This window comes from Odontomachus brunneus, unplaced genomic scaffold (genome assembly GCF_010583005.1).
Source record: "Odontomachus brunneus isolate Ranch 3 - 2012 unplaced genomic scaffold, Obru_v1 Obru_scaffold_096, whole genome shotgun sequence".
Lineage (NCBI taxonomy): Eukaryota > Metazoa > Arthropoda > Insecta > Hymenoptera > Formicidae > Odontomachus > Odontomachus brunneus.
This window is the reverse complement of record NW_022639546.1, coordinates 252,234-271,685: the sequence shown is the minus strand read 5'-3', so window position 1 is coordinate 271,685 and position 19,452 is coordinate 252,234. Positions and strand designations below refer to the sequence as shown.

At 50.0% G+C, this 19,452-nt stretch overlaps 1 protein-coding gene across 1 annotated transcript in view; it reads right to left on the bottom strand.

The window, feature by feature from the left end:
* The window catches only part of LOC116848460 (neurogenic locus protein delta), a 53,020-nt gene that overhangs the window by 18,965 nt on the left and 14,603 nt on the right, over positions 1-19,452 (bottom strand). The window contains exon 3 of the mRNA XM_032824574.1: positions 11,198-11,255. Coding sequence (XP_032680465.1) covers positions 11,198-11,255 — 58 coding nt within the window. The remainder of the gene's footprint in view (positions 1-11,197; positions 11,256-19,452) is intronic.

Below are 19,452 nucleotides of genomic sequence, written 5' to 3'. Positions count from 1 at the left end.
AGAGAGAGAGAGAGAGAGAGAGAGAGAGAGAGAGAGAGAGACAGAGAGCGAGAGGGTAGACCGGACGTTCGTCCGCTATTGCTACTCTGTCGGCGGCACGCATCCGGCACAAAGAGAGTAAGCGTATAACCACGTTGCGGCTCTGGGAAAGAGGCGTCCTTCCTCCTCTCTCCCTCTCTCCCTCTGCCCCTTTTCGTCTTGGCTGGCTCATCCTTTCGTCCGGTGTCTACTGGTTTTCGTGTAAACGAACGGACGAGCGAGCGAAGGAACTATACACCTTCCTATACCGGGTCGCATTATCGTAATAGCCCGGCAGATTAGGATTCGGGGCTGTGCGCGATCAGGTGCCCTACCGAAGGAAACCTGCATCTCACGGCACCGGTTTTCGGTGCACGCGCGTGTCCGCACGTCGAACCGGTAGCGTACCCAAGCCCGCGCGCGGTCCAGGCCCGGTTCAGGCCCGGTCCATCGCGATCTGTTGCGTGCGGTAAGGTCAGTAGCGTAGCTGTGACGAGACGCGCGGCTCTCTCCACCGTCCGATACACACACGACGACGACGAACGATCGATTGTCGATGACGACGAGGACGACTATCACGCGTCCGAAGGTTATCAGCGACGAGACGGCGGCGCGAGGCCGATGATAACTCGAACCATGAACAACGCGCGACTTCACTGCGACTTCCCACGGTCCGTGTGTATCTTTCGTCGCACGGGGGAGTTACGACCGATTGCATTTTGGGGCTATTATTCTTGACGCGATTGGAACGCGCGAATCAGGCCACTTCTGCTACAATAGCTGACGGGGAGGGGTACTTTCGTGTTCCTACTGATAAAACACAAGTCTTTTTCCTCTCTTCATAGTTGACATGTTGGAATCATCGCTATGAGGAACTTAACTAGAATGCTTCATGAAGTCATCTTGACTCCTTTAGGATCTTCTTGTTGTCGTTATTTCTGTTCCTCGTAGTTTAGAGAAAAAATATCTTGCGTTTTCAAGTTATACTCTTAAAATGTTCAGAAGTTATTAATACGAGCAATCAGGAATAGAGAGAGAGTTTTAAGATATAAGAATCGCAAGATATCAGCGTGACATTTTCATTCAAAGGGGATTGTAATTCCCGGACATTCTATTGTTAAGCTGGGCAAAACTGCAAGCTGTCTCATACGAAGGTGAACCCTGAGGAAAATGAAATTAGCGCGGACTTGTCGGCGATGAACGACTTTAGATAGCGCGGCACTGTCATGAAAATGCCGTCGTTATAATCTGCACGTCGCGGAGGCTCGAGGAAATTCCGTAACACGAGGACACCTCACGTTATCGACGCCTCCTCTGTCATCCGATAACGCTCCTCCGATTCACTCGCCGCCTGCGGAAGGAAACACTTCGGTTACGCCACTGTGCGCGCGCTCGCGCTCTCCGTGTATACGCTGAGAAGGAAGAAGAAGCGAGCGAGCGAGCGACCGAAGGAGCGAGAAAAGAAAGACCCGGGAACAAAAGGACGAAGGTTTTCGCCGATGGCGTGCCCGAGGATACTTAAGGAGGGAGCCAGACCAGCTTCTTCCCAGAAGGGAAGTGGCGTTTCGCTGTCGGCGAAACGGGAGTCGAGAAGGAGAGAAAGAGAGAGAGAGTTGTATGCATATATACATGCATATATATGTGTGTGTATGCATATGTATATATGTATAAAAGAGAGAGGCAGTTTACCGGGCTATCTTCCCAGGTGATGCTGTTACGAGTTCCGAAAACGCCGATCTTCGCACGCTACAAGCGGATAAGCTCGAGGGCTACGCGCGCACACACACACACGCACACACACATGCGTTCGATTCTGAGCGCACCGTGTTCCCTGAGCTGCTCCAAATAGCGCGGTGGTATCAGACGTTGATCCGACGATCGTTCACGAACCCGTGCCGCAAGATCACACTTCGAAAGAAACGGACATTGCTGCCCTAATCGATCGATAACAATCGCTCAGGTGAACAACACCGCGCACAATGGCAATGTACAAGAAGAATAAATAAATAAAGGAAAATTCGCGAGACAGATAGAACGACGCGTAAAGCGATGCGCTGAGAAATGGACAAGAATACGCGAGTTACAAATATAGTAAATATTTTGTTCTCAGAGTGACTCATTCAAACGACGAGATCCTTTAAACAATTCAAACTTGGCAGCCGCACCAAACAACCGCGACAGGCCTTTACAAAACAGACCGTATTCTCTTCTCTTGATCTACGTTCACGTTCGCCGATCGAGGGAAGGTAGTGGCTTCGCGTCTCGCACGCTACACGACGGCGTATCGGCGGCGTTACAATTTCCTGCTGCCGTTTCCCCCGGAAACGTATCAGGACGAACGTTACCCGCCGCCGCCGTTCTCGTCGCGGGAGGAGATCGCGGGGCTTATTTCTACTTGACCACGGTCCGTCCGCGTGTACACACTCGGTAAACAGCCGGCGTGCTCGAGGCCAGACCGATTCAAGGTATTCATTAACGACGCGCAGCGCCGGCGCAGCGCGTAGCAGACATTTTCTATTGTTCATTCAGAAACGAGCGGCTGCCGAAGAAGGATAGCCACGAGGAACAGAAGAGAGAGAAAGAAAGAGAGAGAGAGAGAGAGAGAGAGAGAGAGAGAGAGAAAAGAGGAGGACAGGGAGAGGGGGTAGAACTTGGCAGGTAGCCAGCGGCGTTGCTGCCACTCGTCGGGCACTGCGCGCGCTGTTGTTTCTCGTGAAAAAAACGGCGCGTCGATTATTTAGCGAAATGGATCGTAAAGTACGAGCCCGACGAATTAACTTCCGAAACGCCGGTCAGCCGCACCTCCGCTTCAGATTCGGCGCGTAGGCTTCTACACGGTAAAACGAGAATAACCATGAGCCCGCCGCCTCCGGCGACCCTGACCTAACCGTACCGCTGATTGTCCTCGCATCTAATATATCTCAATTAATAGCAATGGCGGTAATTGGATTTATTATACGTCGTAAATTAATACACGAAATATATTCCTATGAAAAGTGTACACAAGTGTACACGAGTTGCGTTGTGCTGCACGACCGGACGCGGCCTCCAATTATCTCCAAAATGTATACTTACCCTTTCGCTACCAATTTTTTGTTCTTTAAAGACGCGGTTCTTTTTACTTTCACTTCACTAAATATATTAATATAATATAATAGTCTTAGCAAGGAAAAAAATTGAAAGCTTTATGTTCGACGCCAAAAAGATAGAGACTGAGACATTGATGTCCCACTTGGGTTTTTGGGAGGACACATTTAATATAATAAACTAATTATTAGAGGTAATAAATATAGGTAATGAGTAGGAGTGGTAGTTGATATGTTCTGAACGCCAAAAAAGCTGTTTATTCAATTGTATAAAGCGACTATTAATGGTGAGGAAAACCCATGTCCCATTGGTAGCGAAAGGCTTAACACACATTTATGATGCTCCAATTTGAAGATTCAATTTTTGCGAAGTTTTGACAAAGTGGAGCAGGTCACCGCATCGTTGAACTCGTCAATCGCGAAGTAAAACGCGACGGGCGTCTTACCCGGCGGTCTTTCTCTCTCTCTTTCTCTCGCAGTTGACACGTGGAGCGCGCAGGGAAGGCGGCCAATTATCGCCGTCGTTATTATCATGCGAATGGAGGCAGGTGCGCTCTCCCGAGTGCATCGGGCGATGCGAGTGCAGCGAGTCGCGGCGCGCAACGGTGTCCCGTTCGTGAGGGAGAGAGAGAGAGAGAGAAAGAGAGAGAGAGAGAGACGGTCAGGGGGAGAAAGAGAGAAAGAGGGAGCAGGGAAAAGCGGTTGACAATCGACGGTGACGTAAGCCGCGTGTATGGACGCGACCACTGTGGAGTCGCTCTCGCTCGTGTGTGAGTGCGTATGTGCGTGCGTCTACGCGCCGCGGAGAGCCAACATGCCCCCGTAGCAATTGGGAATGAATAGAGCCACTACTGGAGCCGGAGTGCCACGCGAGTGCGTTCCGCATTCACTCGCGCAACGGAAACAAATGTAACGATCATTACACGCGAGACGTACACCTTGCCTCAATTAAATGTTGCAACAAGTGTGCGAACTCGTTCTCCCATTAGAGAGATTTTACAATGAATGAACGCGAGGCTGGATGATGGCAAAGCCACCCGACGAAGTGACATGTGCGCGGCATTCTGGCAGATCAAATGTCACTCGAGAGAGAAAAATGGTCTCGCAGTCACGTAGCGAAAGCTATCCACACTGAAGAAAAATTTCTGGTAATTATCCAGCCTGTGTTATAATTACTACATTTGAAACTACAGTGAAATAGTATCAACTAAATATAAGAGATGAATATTACTATATGAAAGTTAATGTTATTAGCAATTTTGTAATTATTACCAAACATTTGGTAATATTTACCATATTGTTTACTATTTACCAAATGGTATGATAAAACGCATTTGGTAAGTATTATCAAACTTTTTTTTCAGTGCAGATACGAGACACTAGCTTGGATGGATATAAACGATCAGCAAACACTGCGATGTCGCGTGTGTTTTACATTCAATCGATATGATTGATCGAATGCAATTTCATCAATATAAAAGATGACAGAATCTCTACCTGAATTGTTTACTAAGGCAAGAAAGTCTCTCTCTAGAGCCCATTCAGATTAAGATCTGTGATATTTCTTTAAAGTATTCTTTATAGCAAAAAAGACTTGTGACAAGAAACAAATGGAGAATCTTCACATACACATACACACACACACACACACACACATCTAAATGTGTTTGCAGATATTGCTCTAGAATGCTGCTACTATGCAGATTCTACATATCATAGACAATCTTCTAACAAACACAAAAACAATCAAGTCTTAACCATTATATTAATAATCGTTACATGAAACTTGTCTCACGCGAGATACTCAGATTTGAACTCAGAATTGGATCTAAATTTCTAAATGGTAAATGATACATGCGAAGTTACATTTGTCATCGCTATTTCACTGAAAAGCTCACATCTAGCTCTTAGTTGAAATCTGAAAGCCTCACGTGGAACAAGTTTCACGTAACGTATCTCAACCACTTGGACCAGCGAAACACTTCTCTTTTGGCCCGAGTGCTCGCTGCACTGAAAATCATTGAACTTGCAGACGATTAGCGATCGATCTCAAGTGGACTCGTCGGGGAATCGTGATCCTAATTCGCAAGTTTAACGAAACTCCGCGGGGAGATTCGATGCGAGGAGAAGGACGACGAGATCGCGGTTCTCGTTGAGAGACTTCGCGTCCGCGGAAAGAAACATCTCCAAGCGCGAGATCTCACGGGAAGATACGCGTTCAACTCGGCACTAAGGAGCGTCCACTTGGCAGTTAACGAACCGGCGGCTGTGTGTAGTTGCTACACGCGAGTCGCAGATACGCGCTTCTCTTCTCCGTGAATGCGGCATTAAAGGAGGCGTTTAACAGTACCTCGGCTGAGTATCGCGATCTCTATTTAGTACTTTACCGCGCGCGTTATCCCATAACGCGTACTTCATAATAGCGCAGTTGGTTCACCGCGAGCGAGCGAACGAACGAACGAACGGCGAGAGGAAGACTCCCTTCCACCTGCTTCCCCTCTTCCTTCGTGGCGCTACTACGGCGGATGAATGAAGGAAAGGAAGAGTAGTAATCCGATCGGCCTTACCAAAACGAGCAACAACCGAGAAGCGCACCGAGTAAGAGAGAAAGAAAGAGAGAGAGAACCGTGGCGGATGTCGGTGAGCGTCGTCATTAGCGCGACAAAGGAAACTGGTTCGCGTATAATAATGCCACATCGCGAGGTGAGCGCGACACACCGGGGGGGATCGATCGGCACCGCATCGGCCGCGCTTTTATCAACACGTGTAATCATTCGGGCGCGACGACGACGACGACGACGCACACACACCTGCACGCACGCACGTACAAACACCCACAGCCGGCTTGCGCGCGCCGAGATTTATAAATAACGTCGCGCACACCGACGGGAATAAAATTACACCCGGTACGGAAAAAGAAGGAGACTCGCGGCGGAGCGTCCGATATGCTTATTTTCCTTTTTATTTATTTAAAACTCCTTATTTTTACGCGCGTCCGAGCACTTTGCGACGTGACTCGTCGGGATTCTTTTAGATCGACGCGTGTCGTTCGCGAGAGGGAGAAGGAACTGCATGTGTGTGTGTGTATGTGCGTATGTGACAGAAAACAATTAATAAGTGAATAAATAAGCAGAACGGATTCCTGCTGTACCTCCGTCGGGAGTTACTTCTGAGTCGACTCCGACGAAGAATCGAAGTCTCAATCAATTGACTGAGTCCCGCGCGCGTGTAGTGGTAGTGCTGGCGATGATGGTAGTGGTATCGTGCGCGGCTCCTCCGGTCGTCCTTGAGAAAAGCCGCGCGACCAACAACGGCGCGAGAACGGCGAGGCAATTAGCGGCGGCAAGAGCGAGTTCCCACGAAATTTTCGCGACACGCGCGACCAGCGGACCGCCAGCGAGGGAACGAGTACGACGACGGCGCGCGATGCAACTGCACGCGCGCGCGATCCGAGCGCAGGTGCACCGGCGTGGCGCGCGCGTTGCACACACGTGTGCGTGCGTGCGTGCATACTCGCGCAGAGCGCGATTTGGTGTACCGGCAGAAAGGAGGAAGAGGGTCGCGCTCGAAAGGGAAGGAGACGAGCGGGAACGCGCAGGGTGACGGCGGGGGAGTAGGAGGTGGTGGAGGTGGCGGCGCTCGCCTGAGAAAGGAAGCAGCATCCGAGCAACGCGGCAATAAAGGGCTCGTTTCGCCGCCGCGTGGCGGGTATTATATTGCGCTCGGAGCACGGTAGACGGAGCGGCACAATGTAAGCGCGATAAAGCCCGGGGATCGCCGTCTACCCCCGGATACGGTATTCGGTGCGCCACAGACCTTTTACCTGTCGCGGAGATGCCGGTGCACGTGTGCGTCGACACCTCCCCCTCCCTCACTCCCGCTTCCAATCGATCTCCACACGTACACGAAAAAAAAAAAACTCAGTGCAAGTGAATTCTCTGTCGCTTGGGGACCAGATGATGAACTCGACTGTAGAGACAGAAAGATTCCTGCAGAAGGCTACGATCTTCTACAGGATCAGTCAATGCTCTCAGTCAGTCGAATTTTAATGCTAAAGTTGAATGTTCAGACAAATGTTTTCAATCATGATAACAGAGATATTTCTTGTTAGCGAGTTTTTCGTCTGGTCCCCATTCAGTTACAAGAATTGAAATTTTTTTCGTGCATCTCATGCTGAACATTCTTTTTATTTTGATCTTTTTATATATATTTATCTTAGAGTTATACGTTAAATTATATCATATGTATTAAATATATTTATATTGATGAAAAATATATATTCAGTATAAAATATACATATATTAAATATATACGTATATTCTACGGTAAAAGTTAAAATATTCGTATTTAAAGACCAAAACAATAAGAATGTATACGTATCTGGGAATTGGTCCTTTTACGTTGTGTCAGATTCACCCCTAAAACGATACGAAAAAATACGATTGCAATAATGTAGTAAGAATCGACTACTGTTTTCGCAACGTTGCAGTTAATTGCCGGTGTACCGACGACAGTGAATTCTACTTGCGTTCGACCCGAGATGGCAAGAAGCGTAGGAAATAGCAGCCGCAGCGACAGATTACGATACGCCGATGATTTCATGCTGACAACAACATCCGCGCGCTAGGAAAAGAATCGCAGGCCCCGCGAACGGCGGCGTATAAGGTAAGCAGTGCGCCGGCGATAAAATCCAGAGACCAGAAGACACTCTTTCGGTCGGCTGTGAGCGTTAACACCCGCCGTTTTGGCGACTTCGGAGACTAGCAGGGGAAGATCGCACCGGCGAAAGCTCGTTAACGTAAACGTGTACAGTGAGTTGCAAAACAATGTAGACACAAGGAAGTTGAGAAGAGCTCGCCAAAACTGAGACTCGCTATTTGACGGTTTTTTTATAATTTTATAATTCTGCCATCTTTTTTAAACGTCAAGATAGAAGATGTAAATGGAGATTTGTATTATTTATATACACCCCCTAGAACAACGTTATACTGATCTAAACTCAAAATCGATGATACATTTCGGGACTTTCCCTTGTAAGTTGTTTTGCAACTCTGCACTGTACATGTGGGCTGCAAAGACACTTTTTAAAAGGTTCTCGTCCGTTCTTCAGGACGAGATCTCCACCACGAACTTTTCCGACCCGAAGGTTGAATCGACCTGTACTTCTCCGCGAACTCGCTGGCGAACGCGACGCTTCCTCGCGTCCGGGGAAAGCCTGCCAAGACACGGCGGGATAAATAACGGCGATGCGCGCGCGCCTGCAAAATCGAACCAAGTCGGCACCGCGTGGCGCCGAAACGGTTAAATTCGGTTAATTGGCCGAGAAGCCGCCGCCGCCGCCGACGGCGTCGGTGGTGGCGGCGGCCGCATAGGTGATGCGAGCGAGCTACGGCGCGACGCACGCGTGTGCGTGTATGTGTGACACGCATGAGAGCACACGGCCGCGTATGCAGCTTCCGCTCTCTCCCGTCGGCCGATTCTAATTACCGGGGGCCGGCTCGACGGCCCCGCCGGGCCCGGCGGGACCTCACGAGGAAGAAATTAAGCGGTCTCGCTCTTCTTACCCCGTTTTCAAGCCGGTCTCGAGAGTGAACAGAAAAAGCGGATGCGTGTGCTACCTGCGCGCGAATGCGTACAGAGAACCGTTCGCGCGCGAGTTTAGCCGTGTGTGTGTGTGTGTGTGTGCAATTTTTATCTTACACACTGGCCGCCCGTCCGAACGAGACTCGAAAAGTGCGTGCAGAGTATTGGCCGGGATTGCACAAATAGAAACAATTTCGTCGGGGTAACTGAATTTTCTGTTTACCGAGCACTAGATGAACTCGATGTAAATTGTAAGGACAAAGAGATTCCTGTTTTTACCCTCAGCCAATCGTTCTCTGCTACTTCAACCAGGTTTCAACCCTTTCGCTACCAATCTTGTTCTTTAAAGGTGTAATTTTTTTTACTTTCACTTCGTTAAATACGTAGAAGAAAATTAAAAGTTTTATGTTCAGTGTCAAAGGAATAACTGATGTCTCACTGGGGTTTTTGGGAGAACTACTTGTTCCAATAGACAAGTAACAAGTAAAGTGATAAATGAACAAACTGTTAATGGCGGTGAAAACATACATGTTTCTTTGATAGCGAAAATTTTAATGCAGCTAAATATTCAGACGAGTGTTTTCGGTTACAATAACAGAGATATTTTTCGTTGGTGAGTTTTTCGATTTCGTCTAGTCTCCATTCAATTAAACTGAAATATTTTTTTAGTTTGAAAAATTTTTTCAGTTGGAAAAAATATTTTGTCAACACGAAAAAAACAACTTCGTTGATGCAACCGAATTTTCCGTTACTTGGGGACCAGTGGAAAACTCAGTTGTAGAGACAGAAAGATTCCTCTGTAAGCTGTTTGTACTCAGCCAATCTACTCTCAATTGCCTCAACCGAGTTTTCGGAAAAGTGAAATCGAAAGCGCACTCAAACGAATGTTTTTCGGTCACAGTAACAGAAATATAATTTCTCGTCAGCGAGTTTGTCGTCTCCATTCGGTTACCCGGAACTAAAAATTTCTGCATCTATGCCGAATTTCATTGAAGCCGAATCAAATCGGGACCCGAGAAAGAATTCAAAGTTCCGCGTTTCCTCGTGAAATTTACAAACACGCGTGCGCTTGAGGCTCGTAATATCAGATTAGATCCAAGCGAACTCGCGCGCCCGAAATTCCACTTGGTCGTCGAGGAACAAGCCGCGTAGCCGCTAAACTCGGGTACAATTGACGACAGGTCAGGTTGGACTCGAGTTAGGTACATTAGATGCGCCCGTATATACTCGGTGTCGTGTTACTACAGTGCGGTGGAAGATGGGTGTACTACGGTTACACAGGAAGGAAACACTAGTGCCGCCGCCGCCGCCGCCGCCGCCGCCGCCGCCGCCGCCGCCGCCGCCGCCACCGCCCGGTATCCGTCTCTCCTCTCTTTGCTCTCACTTTCCTCTCTCCCGCCCTGAACCAGCTCTCCTGCAGCTCCGACACAACGCTATGACACAACGGAGACGCGTTGCCGTAATAACGCGGTTGCTAACGAGAGGAACGGCCAGAGGCAATAGAGGCTGAATAGAACAATGAAAACGCGACGATTGTTCGCGGAACAACGACCGGTCGTCGTCGTAAGATTTACCGTCCCGCGGATACACGTGAAATCGAAAACGTTTCGCAAATTGTTACGTTTTGCCGTGGACTCAGTGAAATCGGAGAAATGAAGTGTGCCACACTGTGAAACGCGTCACCAAGCCTCGACAAGGGGTATTCACGAGCACAACAACGGAACGTTCCAACTGCTCTCTCTTTTTTCTGCATGTAATATTTATAACATTTTCCCATAAACGGGAATTATATATCTATCTCTTTGCGCACAAACATATAATATACAGAATCTTTTAACCCACGCCATTTATACGATGAAACGTAAGATACGAAGTACATATTTCAAATTGTATGCCATTACCATCGTTTTACGTAGCGAATAATAAATTTTATCAAGAATCGAACACGGATAAGCTTCGATAGCCAAGTATGGCGCCGGAGAGAAATCGATCTGTCTCTCTCTATCTCTCTCTCCCCGGTTTGCGTCTCAGAGAGCTTTAAAGGGATAAGGATCAAGAGGTAGTTGACGAAGTAAGGGGAAAAGGAGGAGGTGGCGGAGGAACAGAAGCGGGATAGCGTCGGAGGATGCGTCGTCTCTGGAGAGTGTCACGCCTAGAACGAGACCGGAAGTGCCCTCTTGACTGGCCCACGTCACACGAGACACCGCGTCTCTCTCTCACGGGCCAGCTGGACCACACATGCCCAATTGAGCGACCAACCTACCAAGACACGACCTATCTTCCTGCCGCCTTAAAAACGCGCGCTATCGCCGCCCCTCAGGACTAATATTACGATGATCCTGCGTTATGCCGCTTTTTATGAGCACGCGCATGAAAGCTCCACTCGTGCCCGAGCGCGATAAGTGTGAGCACGATGATGAATTAAAAGAGAAAAATATAAAAAAAAAATATATATATATATATATATATACACAAGAGGGACGAGAGGGGAGAAAAATGCATGTACTCACCGGTCGATTGCGTGCTGTTCGCGTCGTGATAAGCCTCCACTATCAGCGAGAATGTGCCCTGTAAATAGAAAAATAACAACGTGAGCAAACAGAAAGGACGAAATTGGATTTGGTACTTCCGCTTCTTTGACTCCCATTCGTTTGATCCGAACATAAGTGATTTTGTGTCGAATGTCATTTCATTTAACTACGTTGTCCAATGAAAAAAAAAACACTATTATTTAAAGAAAAGAGAGGAAGGTATACGTGACGAAATGATAAAAAAACAGACCGTCGGTAACGTGGGAAGAGAAATGTTAAATTTGTTTCAAATTATCGATTTTTTTTCAACAAAATAAGAAAATCAAGCGAAACAATTTTTTTTGGACCATGTAAATTATTTCGATCGAACAAGAAAATTATTTCAGAAGCCAAACACTTGTTTGGATGCGCTAAAATTTACTAAATCGAACGTGATCATTTCCCTGCATCTACATCTTTAAGTACTGGTCTCGAATTAATAATTAATAACCAATTCGTTCTACAACTTATGGACAACTTGCAAGAACGGAGGAAGGTGCTGGCAGAAATTTGAGAGAAATCTGGTTTCTCTCAACTTTAAAAGAGTTCATTAAATTTCGATCGCGATAACGAACAAGGTACGGCGTAAGGATCTTCTTTCTCCGCAGGCGGCGTACGCCTCAGAAGCAGGCACGTCGCGGAGATACCTCAGCGGTGAAAGGGTTGATAATAAATTAAATGTCTCGGAGGTGTGGTGCGTCACACGAACACCTGCCACGTCGGCCGAACGCGATGCGCAGCGCGTGCACGTGAAGAGCGAGCGAGCGAGCGAGCGAGCGAGGAGAAACGCCGTTACGCGTCACCGGTAAAAGGGGCCAGAATGCGAGAGGGGGACACGAGGGGCACGGCCACACGCGCGAATACCACCCCCTTTGGAGTTATCGCCGGGGGGAGGCGCGAGGGGAGTAGCACGACGTCGGTACCTCACGGAGGGTGAATTCTCCACGAGCGCGCGATGCCCCTTCGGTATAAATCACGCGTCGCATTAAGGTGCACACGTGCGAAGTGTGCACCCCTCGCGAAAGTTGACTGCGGACGAGCGAGCGATTTACGCGAACTGCGCTGAAAGGTCGCCATCTGACGCGGGCGTGTCAACAAGCGACTCGATTCGTGTACGATTAACCCGATTTACCGCGACCTCACGTGACCACCCCGGCGTTTCTTGGGCAGCACGCGCGCAAAGTCTGATCGGCCAAACTTCGGTCTACGGCTACATCTTCGCTCCTCTGTGCAGTAAGCGGTCGTGCAACTTCAATTCGTGAGAGTGTTCGCGCAGCTCTCCACTGCGTACGCAAGACGACTCGTAACACGGGGCTATTACTGGTGGCCCCTCGACATCGTCCGAGACGAAAATCTGTTCCGCAAGCCGAGGCCGAGGAATCCCTAGATGGGAGGAAGTGCGGGAAACCCCGGGAGCGACATGCACACACATGGCTGTTCCGCGCGCGCGCGATGGGAGTTGTAAGTCGTAGGAGACCCGCTAGATACCCGAAACGACAGCTCGTAAATCCCGTAACATTACTCCCGCCGTTGTGAAACCACACGTAGCACCACCACCACCATCACCGATACTCCGCGACGCCGCCAGTCGCGCGCGGGCACACATGTTATTGTGTTAATAAGTACGCGCGGTACAACGCGAGCCGCTACGTGCGCAGTGATAATGCATCGTTTAATTACTAACGTCGCGCGGAACATATACGTGAATACAATGATAGAGAACGTGTGTGAGTATATATGTGTGAGAAAGAGAGAGAGGAGGAGGAAGAGGAGAAAGAGGAGAAGAAGGGAGGCGCGGGGTGAAGGGTTCACGGTATTATACACGACCTCGTTAGTACTCGCGCGTTGCACAGAGAATAATAAATGTTTATATCCGGCGCGTCGCCATTCCAGTTTCGTCCGAGTTCCAGCGAGCGAGTCGCCGGTAATCCCCCGCGAGTGCCATTTCGCACATTGAAATTTATGCGGACGTCGTCGCGCATTTGCACGCGCCGCATTGTTGTCCGCGGATGTCTTTCCACGTCGCACACGCAATATCGACGACGAGCGAGACTTGGCGCGAACTCTGAGCGCAGTCAGTAACAGCTCCGTGCTCTTCACGGTTGTACAGCAATAAAGAGAAACAGAGAGAACCCGACGAACTGATGTACACGCTCTCGCGAGCTGACAAAACTGAAAAGAGAGCTTCGGCTCGACGGAAATTGAATTCCGTGCACGTCCTCGACTTCTTCATTATGTAGTAATCGTGTTACTCTCGCGGACAGCCGCGTGTAGTGTATTCCCCGTTAAAAATCGGCTCGACGGGCTACACGTGAACGCACAGGTACGCGCCGCCAATCGCCCTTCGCCGCGCGAGAGGGTTGAAGGACGCGCGAGCAATTTGTCTCCGCTGAAAGGAGTGCGTGTAGAAGGAGAGAGAGAGTGAGAGAGAGAGAGAGAGAGAGAGAGAGAGAGAGAGAGAGAGACCGCGATGCGGGGCTTTTGCGTGGCGAGAGATACCGAATACGCGATGCATCGTTCGACCGGTCCAAGGACCTCGTACGCGAAAAGGGACGAAAAAGTGCGGAACAAAAAGAGAGGCACCCGTGGTAGGCGTGGACGGAAGCAAGAGACGAGAGAAACGGCGCTACGCCGCCTTTTTCTCTCGCGGCAAGGACGCGCCTCGGGGTTAGACGCGCACGAGGGGTGTTACATCTCTCGAAGAGGAGAAAGAGACGAGGAAAAGGACGCGATTACTCGCGGTGGTGCAACAAATCAGAAGGGAGGGAGAGGGAGGGAAGGCAGGGAGAGGATAAATCGTCGAGAAGACAAATGCCACCGTGATCGTCCGCTAATTTATTACGGGGGATCGGAATGAAATCGGCGAGGAATCGCGGTCGGGCACGAAAAAAGGCGCGGTTCTCCGCGCGGGAACAATGTGCGCCGGTCGCGGGTGTGTGTGCATCTATGTGTACGTGTGCTGCACCGGTAGCGGCGATTGCCGGCGACCAGCGACGGGAATCGAGAGAGCAGGAGGAGGTGACGGTGATGGTGGAGAAGGTGAGTGCACAGGACGATAAAGACGATCGAGAGGATGCCGAGGGAAGAAGGAAAACGCTCGTCCTGCGATTCCCTTCCTCGCGAACGACGAAAAGAGGAGAAGAATCAGAGAGAGCTCCTCGATGCCGGACGGTCGAGCAGGTCGGCGGGGTATGCAAGAGACGACAGAAAGAAAGAGCGAGGTAGATTGAGAGAGAGAGAGAGAGAGAGAGAGAGAGAGAGAGAGAGAGAGAGAGAGAGGCGGACAACGAGATAGAACGAGAGAGAGAGAGGCGGCAGGCGCGGCCAGGACGACGAAGCGAGATGGAAAGCGCGGCTCGCTCGCTCGGCAGTCGGTTCCCACGGCTGCGCAGCATACCTCCACCTTCTCTCGCCTCTCTTTTCCCTTCTTCTCCGCCGCCGCCACCGGGGCCCTCTTCACCGCACCGCGTCCGTCGCTCCTCCTCGGGCCCGCGTGCTCCTCTTTCGATTTCTCTGTCCCGCTCGCTCTCGCCGCCGCTCTCTCTCGCTCGCACTCGTGAGCAGACCGTCCTCCTCTCTATCCAGCAATTCGCCTTCTCCTCCTCCTTTTATCCACTTCTCTTCTCTCTCTCTCTCTCTCTCTCTCTCTCTCTCTCTCTCTCTCTCTCTCTCTCTCTGCCGACGCGCGTTTCTTCACGTACAACAGGACGTACGTACCTGCAATCTCGGAGCGCGTATACACGCGCGTATTAATCATCGCGGAAAACGGTCGCGCGGAGAAAGAGGAAGCGCACGGAGGGCGAACGCTCGCATGTAAATGCACCGTGCCAGCGCGCCAGGACGGGGGGAGAGGAGGGGCAGGGGGAGGGGGCGGCGGCAGGGTGTCGTCGCTCGTTATCCTCGGTTTCCTCTTCCTCCTTTCGACGGCGAACGTTCGCGAAGGCGGCCGCGAAAATTTCACCGCGAGCGCGGAAACGCGTTACCTAATGCCGGGCGCCATCGTCGCCATGTGCCGACCGGCCTACCTCCAGGAATGAGAGGACGTATAAAAATAGACGAGTCCGGACGGGGATACGCGATGCAGTCGATTATAGCGCGAGTGGCGATCGAAGGCGAGGACGGGGAATCAAAAATATCGCGACGGCGGCAAGGAGAGTCTCGACGGAGTCTCCTCAAAGCGTCCGCGAGAACTTCCGGCAACGGCGCGGCATTAATATTAAAGAGAACGAAAAAACAAGACAAGAGTGAAGAGTCGAAATCAACACAAGAACGTGGAGGCCTAGTACGCGAGCGGCACGAAAAAGCGATATAATTACTCGCGAGTGGAAGCCGGCTCGAACGGCTCCCGCTCTATTCCTTCCTCGTTCGCAGTAATGCGAACAAAAGTCACGCTTTCACGGGCCATCCTTAATGTGAAGCGATGCGGCCTGTTTTATTAATGCGCGCTTCGATCGGCCTGGCCATTAGCGTTTCCGACTTTCGGCTCTTATTCTAATCAATTACAAGTCGCCGCGCGGACCGTTCTGTAACGTGAGAACGGCGACAATACACGTGGACGTGAGATCCTGTGGCTCGCGACCTCTCCTTCCCGTGACAATTGTTGCGGAAAAAGTATCACGCGAAACAATTAATCCCTTCACAGGTCAACCGGAAGGGAACGAGACTTGCGACGCGAGGCACAGTCGACAATAACAGCCGCTTTTCTATGGTTCATGTCGAGGGACAATGCATCACCGAAGGGACGAACGAACAGACAGACAGACAGACAGTCAGTCAGTCAGTCAGTCAGTCAGTCAGTCAGGCAGTCAATAAGCTTCACCCACGCGCGTGCATCAGCTGATGCGTACCTGGCCCGATGACCACGTGACGAGGGTTCCCGAAGAGAGGGTGGGGCAGGTATACGCTCCCACGTGCTATATTTTAGCTACACGTCGCGAGAGGGAGGAAGAAGGGTCAGAGAACAGCTGGCGTGACGACAGCAGTGTCGGGATGTGTCTGGATAAGTACATCTAGATAGATCCCAAGGTACAAAGGTAGGTTATATCTGTGTCTGACTGATCATACAATGACATGGTTCGTCCAATATCTATCTAAAGAAATGCTCGACCGTTCATCTGACATGATATCTACATCTAAAACACAAATTCCGTATCTATTATCTAGTAAGGTGTATCTAACTATTATAAAGAAGTGAAAACCCGTGTGTCGTAATACACGGAGCACACTCGGCGCGTCATGTATGTCTGAGACCGACCGTGTCCTATATTAGACAGGAAGCTATTAGACATTTTCGACCAAACGGATCCGTTTCTAGGCAATCATGAACGATTCATTTTCATTCGGTGTGATTGACAAAAGCAGACTACGCCAGAGTATTTCGCACAATAGTTTGGAAACCGTATACATTATTCACTGTGTTTACGATTGTGTACGTCGTTTCTTTGTCTCAAAAACAGAAAATGAAGATATTAAAAACAAAAACAGTTTAACCTTGTCTAGACATTGCAAATATACCCCAACATACCCAAAACTTATACAAGATACAATTTTTTAGCTAGATAGAAATCTTTTGCTCTCATCTATATCTATGTCTAAAGAAAACGTAAGTTCACTTTCTGATCTATTTCTTTAGATAAGTAATCGTGATTGTATCGTGTCTTATCCAGATAAAAGTTATATCCCAATACTAGTCGACAGTGAAAGGATCGCCGTGTTATTAAAGCAAAATTGAATGATAATCCGCAGCGTGAGAATAGTTATCTTCCTGCTCCCGTCTGAAAGAAAGTGTGTCTTTGTATTTGCGATATTTGCGCGCTTGACTCGCGCTTGTATCTTTGCTCCGACCTCGGAAAGCCTGAGTTACGAAAACAAGACTGCTCGGTTTAGTCTCGCTGACACACACACACATACACCTCAACTCACACGTGCAGAGCGGCAAAGTAGCCTTGGGACAAAAAGCTATTTCGCCATTATCACGTGCAGGACCCCTCTACTTAAAGCTCCTTTTTTTACAGTCGGGAGAAGACGCGCGCGACAAAAGGGAGGCCAGGAAGCGCGCCCGGGCCTGGGAGAGGAAACGGGTTAAGAAACACTTCCGCGTAAACGGTGCCTCGGGCGACATCGTAATGAATCTGAGAGAGCGAAAGGAAGAGATAGAGAGAGAAAGAGAGAAACGAGGAAACCGGAAGCGCATCGGGAAACGACGCATCGCGACCGTTACCCGAGACGTTGATAGCCGGGGCTCGTCACTTTTGCGCTCTCGCGGGATAAATTCGAGCCCCAACTCGATTCACGTCGACTGGCGAAAGGGAACTTCGCGAGTTTTACCGTTACCGAGTTACGACCGGTGGCTCGCTTCTTCGTTCGTTCTTTCCAGAGAAAGAGAACCCGTTCGAGATCAGTCTCATTACAGACATCCCCCTTCTTGCCATTGATTATACAAAGAATCAAACAAGTACTGCATACTAAAATAATAACCTATTTGATCGATATGTACCGAGTATCGCTTCCACAAATTGTCAAAAAACACGAACTGACCCCGCGTGAGAAAAGTTGAGTCCGACTACCTCCTAAGAGTGCAACCTCAGATCCAAACGGAATGCAGCCGCCGCGCATAGAGGTGCAACTACAATGGGATTGACAGTAAGATGTAAGCAGTACATTATTCTTGTAATAATCGACTGTGGTTAATCAATTTGCTCACTGCTTACGTCTTACTGTCTGCTGTCAATCCCGTTGTAGATGAACCTCAACAGGTTCTAAGATTCATGCATCGCAGACACGCATGTGAAGAGAGGAAGGGCCAGGAAGGCAAGTAGGAAGAGAGGAAGCAAGGAACATAAATGAGGTAGCGCGCCCAAAAAGAATCGGCTGGTAGATAGAGAGAGAGAGAGAGAGAAGTCGATCGCGTGTGCGAGTTTAGTTAGCCCGCGCGGCGAAACTAAAAATACGCGCGGCTTTTGGGAACTGAGCGTCGCCGTCGCGTCGTCGAACCCCGGTCCAGTTCCTCGCGGTCTCTCCTTTCCCTTCCGTCTCATTCGACGTCCGCGATAAATTCACTTTGAATCGCTTCGCGTCGCGATGCGCCGAATCGGCGTCGCTTCACGCTCGCTCGCTCGCTCACTCACTCGCTCGGTCATTCATTCGACCTTTCGCCGCTCGTGCCTTCGTCTGGGACGCGAATCACGCAGCCTTTTCGGCCGTGGGACCCACGGCTGGCTGGCTGGCTGGCTGGCTGGTTTGCTCACTCACTCGCTCGTTCGCTGCTCGGCCCTCGTCTCGGGCCCCACCTTTCCTCCCTCCTTCCCCCCCGCGCCTGGCAATTCCCAGCGCTTTCGCGGCCCCCTCGTCCACCCCGTTCTTCCTCGAGTCCCGAGCTCGCAATCGCGTTCCGCGAAAACGCACTCGAGGATGCTTACGACGACGGTGATATCGTACGTTACTCATGGAGACAGCCTGCGTTTCGCGGCTTCCGCGGTATGCATTGATTTCTACATCGATGAAAATCCCCCGCCTGACGGCCCTTTTCTCACGAATATTACGAATGGCTGTCCGATCACTGTCCGTGCCATTATCATTGATTCGTCGCGATTCGTCGGCGACGACAGGAGGACAGGTTGCGAGAGATAATCTCGCGGAAGAAAGTTACGCGCGTCTAAAAATAGAATGGCGCAGAGGAATTCCCAGGCTAGATGACGAAAATGGCGGTGGAAGAATGGCGAGCGCGTTAATCGCGCACGGAAAATCACGTACACAGCGCGCCGTCGGTGCACTTCGCGAGAGCGCACGTTGCCGACGACGATCGAGCGAAGCAACAGTGGCCGCACTGTCGCGGGTCGCCTCGTGCTGTTTTAATAAGGCGGCTCGTGTATACGAACGTAAGCCAATTAAGGCGCGCGCATAAGAGACTGCGGCTCACGAGCACGCACGCACGCACGCACGCACGCACTAACGCACGCATGACAAACCGCGTGTGTAGAAGATCGCGGTATGCGCGAAGGTTACGATTACGTATCGAAACGTCGTCGTCGTTGACTGCACGAGACTCAGCGCATTCTTTTACACACAGGATATACCTCCTGTCGAGATATTTTAAACCTGGAACAAACGCGTGGGTAACGCGTGTCGTAGCTTGTTTCTTTGCGTCTCTCTCTCTCTCTCTCTCTCTCTCTCTCTCTCTCTCTCTCTCTTTCTCG